Raw genomic sequence first — 7,660 nt, 5'->3', positions numbered from 1 at the left:
GAATTGAAGGTTTGATTTGATCTTAGGTGGAAGGCAGAAAAATGAATGTTTCTTTTCAGAATCGTACTGCCCTCCTTCAACACCATTGTCTATATTGATTTGTTATTGTATGTTGACAGATGTATTCTGATTTGTTATTACATATTGATCTTTATTCTGTTGCTGATGTGTAAATGTGTAAAAAATGTATGTTACATTTTGCATGCAGAATTATACCACGTGCTTCATATTAAAGTGAACATATAGTCAACGACGGTGGATTATGGAGAGTGGTCCTGAGTTTGAGGAAGTTGATACCGATGAAGAAACATCGGATGAATCAGCAAGTGATGCGGTTGAGATGATTGACTTCTTTGCGAAAGGCAATGATTCAACAATACAAGAAAGCAGCGGCATTGTACAAAGCGCATTTAATTTCACCTCATCAAAGTACTTCTCATTCGACAGGGAGAGCTATGGATTGATGGTAAGTGATTTGAACGGAGAAAAAGCCATCACTTTGGGGGTGCTCAAGCAATATGACAAAAGGGAGCTATTAGACCTGAAGAAGTGGAGAAGGATCAAAGAAAGTCTTTGCATGGGAAGAAACGATGATGGACAAGTTGTGCTAGCCCTTAAATCGGAGCCATCATTGCACATTGCATGTATAGAGGAATGGGAGAGTATTTTCCTTGCAAATCACATAAATAGGATTACAGGTGCTCACGCAAGCATTAATGCCACAGTGAACTTCATCAAATCCAATTGGTGTATGGATATGAGAAAGCATGGCATCCCTCTCGCTTATGTGAAAGAGCTCATCGGTGCTTGTACTTGCAAGGCATCCACAAAGCCCCATGGGTTTGACGGAAAAGTACCTATCTTGGAGCTTACCTCAGACATATCTCTTGTGGAGTGCCAACTTCAAGAGATCATGGTTCAACACAAAGCCAGGCTAGTCAAGGTTCGCTCAACCAAAACACATGGTTTAGGGAAGACAATAGTGGAATATGCATGTCATCGTGGTGGCAGCGCAACTCGCAAAGGCTCCCAAATTCGTAGATTGAGAACCTCGAAGAAATGTGGTTGCCCATTCAAGGTGCAAATCGAGTATAAAGATGGTCTCCACAAGGTTACTCTACGAGTACATGCTCTACACGAGGGCCATACACCCGGTTCTCGCAGTGATTTGTATCACTTGCCAGTGCATCCATGTGTAGTTGATTGCTGCAAGGACGATCTATTTGATGTGGGGACATGCCGCCACGTCGCCAAGATGAGCTTGACGAAAGAGCAATTTCATTTCAAAAATGCCTCTCCATTAGATCGTGTAACATATAGGTTCTTCATGATTCCAAAAGAGGTGCAAACACTATCTTACCAAATGCGAAATGAAGGTATGTTCTCATCTTTTAAGTTATTGTTCAATGGTCTTGTGCTACCTTGAGCATCAATGCTATTGGTATATTGCAGGCAAACTTTCTAAGGATGATTGGACGGCGATGTACTTGGAAGCAATTCGTCTACGAGACCAAAACAAGGTACTTGTCATATTTCTGTCGATATTTATATGTTATAGTGATTAGTACATCTATTTGATAAATTAATCTTGGGTCCTTTAGGTGCTATATTGCCAACCATATAATCCACATGCAAAAGAGGACAAGGATAGACCATTCATATTGGTTGTCCAAGATGAATGGATGCTAGAAATGAGCAAGAGGTTCTCGAAGAACAGTGCCTGGGCGATTGATAGCACGTTTAAGACCAATGTGTTTGGCCTTCCTCTCTATGCAGCGGTTCTACCAAACCAACATGGAATGGGCATTCCTATTTGGTTTATGTTGTGCACATGTGACAATGGGTTGAACCAAGAGGTCATCGCTTTGGAGATCACAATGAAAATAGTTCTCTCTAGAATGGGGGACATTCGCCCTTCGGCACTTGTCATCGATAAGTCTCAACAAGAGTTGGAGGCACTCTCAAAGGTTGTCTTCGATGATCCTCATTGCTGGACCTCCAACTATCTCGATGGCACTAGACACCAAGTTGCATGCCATATTATTCTTTGTTGGTTCCATACAAAGAAGGCTTGGGTTGAGAATCTTCTCCCACAGGTACACATTGCTATGATTGTTTTGATCTTAAGAACTACCTTTCATGTGTTTCAATGAGCTTGGTAGTGATTAATGTCCCATGTGCTCGTGGATGAAGGTTCCATCGGATGAGCGTGATCAGGTATTCGCATCCTTGTCCAATCTCATGCAATGTCCAACAGAATTGCAATTTGACGAGTTGTTTCAACAGCTATTGCACCGCTACTCCTCTCATCCAAACGTGGTACGATACATTAAAAATGGATGGTGTGGAAGAGATTGTATATGGCGTACAAGATGGCCCAAGTTTGGTCGCATGTTTCCGCATGGTAATGTTGACACCACCAATCTAATTGAGAGACTATGGCAGTACATCAAGTACACTCTACTTGATGCCAAGATCAACAGGTCTATATTGGATCTATTGCACGCCCTTGTTGGCAACTCATCATCAGGATCGAGAATGGGTGGAACCGCACTTGAGTTCTTCAAACAAAAGCAAGAGATAGGTAATGTGCTTGATTTTGAGTTGGAATGTTGTTTATCATTTTGGTGTGATACATTATGTTCTTGAAAGGGACTATTTTCTCGCAGTTGACTCTAGGCGCTTCAAAGTCTATGGGTCGAGCAAGAGCCACACAGCTAGATTGGCAGCAGGGGAGAGGATACTCCAGCGGTTCAAGGTCGATCCCTTGTCTCTTCAAGTCATTCATGAGGGAACCATGCTCTTCAAAATGGCAAGTGCAACACAACAAGACAAATGGTATAATGTAAGTGTGCAAGCAAACTATTGTGATTGTGTTGATTGGGTTGCAGATTGTAAACATCTCTATGGCTTGCGGCTCATCTTGAGGAGCTATTTTCCTCACCTTCATGAGGTTCTACCCATCATCGACAGTGCACGTGCCTTTGATGGCACACCGCATAGTCCTTATGGTGATGAAAATCTAGTATTGGAGAGACCATGCACCGATGGATGTGTGCAGAAAGAGGATCTTGTGTCCTCTATTGAGGACTTCAGAGGGCTCCTCAAACGCATTGAGGTTGAGGTTTCTTCCTATACCTCAACACAGAGGGAAGTTTGTATGCGCCAATTGCAAAGTGCAAGGGAGTCTCTTGTTCACATGTTTGCCCCACATGAGATTGATATGCCTACGAAGGGTGGGATCTATCAAGTCCAGGCAAATGTCACACAGACACGCTTGGGACATGGCAAGAGTGACCATCCTCGACCAGACGAGGAATGCGGATCCTCCTCGCAACCGAAGCATCCCCACACCACAGGTGTATTGAGACGCAAGCATCAACGAGGAAGGGGCCGCATTAGATTCAATGCAAAACCACGCATATATTGTCCTCACTGCTGCACCAAAACATTCTTGGTGGACCCTTCGGTTGTTTTTTCATGTCACACTTGCCATGCATTGCTTCCCCTTACCTTACGGTATGTACCACATACAACGATGTCTATCTTGATTGGCAGGATGGTGCGCCTCTATGACGAGAGTTACAGGGGCATCTGCACTATTTCTGATTGTGCATACAGCGGTGAGAATGAGGAGCGCCAGTTCACTCTCTCATTTCCCAATGGGTCAGTGGTGACACATGTGTTGGCTTCTAGACTCAGGATGTTGGTATTGTACTCATGAGCAGCACACCCTCGAGGATGATGTAGTGCAAGACTCTCTTTGGAATTTGTATAGTACTTGATACACATGTTGTATAGGCTTTTGAGTAAACCTTGCTATGTGGATCATACTCTTACATTGCCTAATTCATCGCATATTTTGTTTTTATGACTCGTGTATAACGAATAGAACAACACATAATTTTCGGCATGGCATGTGTTTCGTCTAGGGTGGGCGAGGCACTCTAGTCAACATGCATGCTAATCTTGTTGCCTACTTGTAGTTACCAAGCATGGAAACGGCAAGTAAGAGTAAATATGATGTCGTGGGTGTTGAATGTGGACATGCTTGAAAGCGCTTCAAAGCAAGGGGGTGGCCAAGTTTAGGATGCATAGTTAACCCTTATGTAAGGATTTCGGGCGGGTTCTTAGTTCTTGATTGGCACCCCTTAATGGGCCTGAAAATATCAAGCCTGCAACTTCATCCTAGATTAGGTTTTCAATTTTCTAAAATGTTTAATAGTGTTGTCCACCTAAGAGCAAACGTCTTGTCTATGGACACTACTGCGCCTTTGTTGTGTGCTGGTATTACTGTCTAATGCCATTAAAAGCCAAAATTCATATCATAGTAAACTTATCTCCCGACCCTCTACACTCCAAGCTTCTGCATCTACCGCTGCATCTTCCTCATCTGCTCAGACCACTGACATTGCCGATCCAACGAGCTCTTAGAAGTCGCCTGTGGTTGCGGTCGTCCTCGCAAAATACATTTGAAAAAAATACCAATGTAGGTGTAATTGTCTACAATGATTCCAGGAGTGTGCCATGGAAGTTGAGTAAGTTTGGGGGACAATCATCTCAACTAGTATATGAACCCTTGTATTAGGGCTACATAACCTTATTTGTAGTGTAAATATTTGAGTTGAAAAGAGAAAATGCTAGCTACTATTAGACATCCTCTTTAGTTAGCAAATTGAGCTGTTTGTATGTGTACATAGTAGTTACCTAGTTGAATCACCCCAAAAATTGCAATTCTATTGGACATTGCATGAGATTGGACAAGGATGTGAATACCTAATCACGCCCATGCGATGGAACCTTCATCCACGACCACATGGGACATTGATCACTACCAAGCTCATTGAAACACATGAAAGGTAGTTCTTAAGATCAAAACAATCATAGCAATGTGTACCTGTGTATGGAACCCAAGCCTTCTTTGTATAGAACCAACAAAGGATAATATGGTGTGGGGGGGCCCATCCTCAAGTAAGGCATCCAAATCTGTCTCAGGGTAATGTTCAATCATTTGCAACTCACGATGAGGACTAATGGCATTACCCTCATCGTGAGTCGCCTCCACAGTCTCACCCTGTGCCCTCTCCTGTGTGCGAGGCCGCCTCTGAGACAGGGAAGTTATTCACAAACACACATACGTGAGAATATGTTATATTCAGAGTTTCAACAAAACCTTACACTATTCATGCAAGAAAAAAGAGACTAGACACTATTCATGCGAGAAAAAAGAGACAATACATATTACATAATCCGTGTGAGATAATCCATTCAAGTTTTTTTTTAAAATCACAATACTCATGGAAGAGAAAGAGACTAGATACTTACATGTGCTCCATACCCCTCGGCAATGCGCCTTTTCGTGCGCTGGACACGATGCTCTCTCTTTGAATCGTATTTGTCCAATGCTCTTCTCACAAATGCTTGGACGTATTCCTCATTTGTCATGGTGCGCTCTGTCTCCTCAAGTAGGTCCCACAACTGCTGGGCTCGAGCATACTGGCCTCTCTCATACTTTCTCCTAGCCAACTCTAGCTTTCTCTCTACATCGCTAAACCGTGCCTCTGTCTTTCGTTGCCATGCATCGACAGTGGTGCGGGCATGCGATGTATCAGTCGGGCGACCTGTCTTCCTATGTGGAATGTCGCACTCAAGGCCATGCTCAACTCTTAGATGCTCCACCATCCGTGCCCTCTTCACAATATTGACATGGCGCTTTGGACACAGGATGTCCACATGACACTAGCGAGCCATAGTGCCGTCAGGTAGAGCAACGTCCACATAGGGTGCATGACCCTACATACACATACATGTGCAGTGAGTGCCGCTTCTATCTTACATTATTGAAAATTCTATAATAATAAAAAATCACACTTTAATAGCATCTATCCAATAAACATACTCTTACCAAGGGACTGGAGAGGTCAACGTCATCATGTGTCTCGGATGCAATGTCCTCGTGATCATCTCTATGCACCCGATGACAAGACGATGAAACCTGAAAAGAACACAATTTGAAAATAACACAAATTGAAACAATCTAGAGAAACTACTGCACGCAATCCATATTCCAAAAGAAACAAGGAAACTTACCCTTTTCTTCACACGCATGGTCGAAGTACCCGCGGAGGACTGCGCACGCGACGAGGCTTGACTCCTCGTTCGCGGAGCCATACAAACAACCTGCCAAGCAATCAATGCACATTTGACAAACCATGTTGCGAATGTTAAGGAACCAAAAACACGTTGAATGTAAAGCAATGTAAAAGAAGTTCTTTATACTCAATTTTCAAACAACTATTCATGTGTACAAAGGTATCAAATTCACTTTCCACTACGTGTGCATCTCACATTATTGAACAACAAACGTAACCAAAATAAAAATCTGCATTTGTAGGAAGTTTGAAATTCCGTACCGAGGTGTGCAGAAACTTTAAACATCTCCAAATAAGTACCTTGAGGAAGAAGTACCGCATAACAATTTTTTTGCCATATGGTTCTCTATGAAGCTCCACCCAGCTAAACACATAGAATTGGTCCACACAGGATAATTCTAGATGATTTCGAATGCAAGCAAGTGTTCGTGATTTTTTTGTTTACTTAAGTCATCAATTTCAAGCTATACGAATACAAAGGCCAGTGCAACTCTAGAAAGTGGTACTAAAAATATTTTTAAGATTTTGGAGCACTTTGGCTAGCAACCTAGCTAATTGATTTCAAAAATAGTATTTTTTGAGGGTATGTTCCTATTACAAAGAAATTTTCACAATTAACTCTAAAATTTCAAGACCTTGAATTATGGATAATATCATTAGAAAATATCAACATGAAATCTCTCCTTCCTAAGATCTTACTCCAACACCACATCGGACTTCTCCAACCCAATCCATTGAAAGTTATCAAAGTACTTCAAGAGCAAGAGCATCAAAATCAAGTATCACAATCCAAGAACGCCTACATTGCTTGCATCCTTTGAAACATCTTTGATGCACAACAAGGCAAGAAGGGCTAGAAAATTAGGCATAAGTCTTAATCAAGTTTTTAATTTAATTAAGAAAATAATGTTAATTTTATTTTAGCTTGGTTGAGCCAACAAGATAATCGTTTTGACAAATAATCTTTTCCCAAAAGGATAATTACTTAAAGCTTCACGTTTGTAAAACATTCTTTGTCGTAGCGGTGACTATCCTACCACTTGGCACAAATTCCAAGAAAAAGGTAAAGGCACATTCCTTCTCAATTTCACCTTGATGCTATGCGTGATTAGCTAAATCTAGCATCCAAGCAAAGCTCAACGATCTTAAACCTTCTTCACTTGACTATTGTTACCTCTTATGCTCATGATGTAGAAAATGAATTTTGAACCATTGCACAACTAATCCAAAGTGAACAACCAAATAATCAAGCTTCACAACACCCCAATGTAGGTTACATCATCACAACACTAAAAAGGAAGCCAATCTGGGAAACACCCCAATGTAAGTAACACCACAACATAGAAAGATCTCAACCTCGTGAGGCTATCAAGCCAACGTAGACAAGACCCAAACTCCGCTAATGATGGACATCGAGGCAGTGCGATCGGGCCAAGGATATCAAGCCAAGCTTTGCTTCTTTAGGATTCCCTATAACACTTGATCCTTGACTAGTCAAGGCACTAATA

At 41.9% G+C, this 7,660-nt stretch overlaps 1 protein-coding gene across 1 annotated transcript; it reads left to right on the top strand.

The window, feature by feature from the left end:
- The first annotated feature begins 262 nt into the window (after window positions 1–262).
- LOC148039102 (uncharacterized) lies at window positions 263–3,724 on the top strand. Its single transcript, XM_087675315.1, has 6 exons — window positions 263–1,376; window positions 1,453–1,520; window positions 1,602–2,096; window positions 2,194–2,584; window positions 2,670–3,201; window positions 3,559–3,724. Exons 1-6 carry the CDS (start codon window positions 263–265, stop codon window positions 3,722–3,724), a joined length of 2,766 nt encoding a protein of 921 aa, XP_087531441.1.
- The last annotated feature ends 3,936 nt before the right edge of the window (window positions 3,725–7,660 follow it).

This window comes from Lygodium microphyllum, chromosome 3, assembly GCF_053477565.2.
Source record: "Lygodium microphyllum isolate KBCC chromosome 3, Lygodium_microphyllum_v1.1.10, whole genome shotgun sequence".
NCBI lineage: Eukaryota > Viridiplantae > Streptophyta > Polypodiopsida > Schizaeales > Lygodiaceae > Lygodium > Lygodium microphyllum.
The sequence above is the reverse complement of the archived record's forward strand: the minus strand, read 5'-3'. Positions and strand labels throughout refer to the sequence as shown.

Excerpts from the sequence above, each read along its gene's own strand:
- LOC148039102 (XM_087675315.1), top strand. The coding sequence starts at position 263 with ATGGAGAGTGGTCCTGAGTTTGAGGAAGTTGATACCGATGAAGAAACA. Across the intron at positions 1,521-1,601 it reads GTCTACGAGACCAAAACAAG|GTGCTATATTGCCAACCATA; the intron begins GTACTTGTCATA and ends TGGGTCCTTTAG. Across the intron at positions 2,097-2,193 it reads TTGAGAATCTTCTCCCACAG|GTTCCATCGGATGAGCGTGA; the intron begins GTACACATTGCT and ends TCGTGGATGAAG.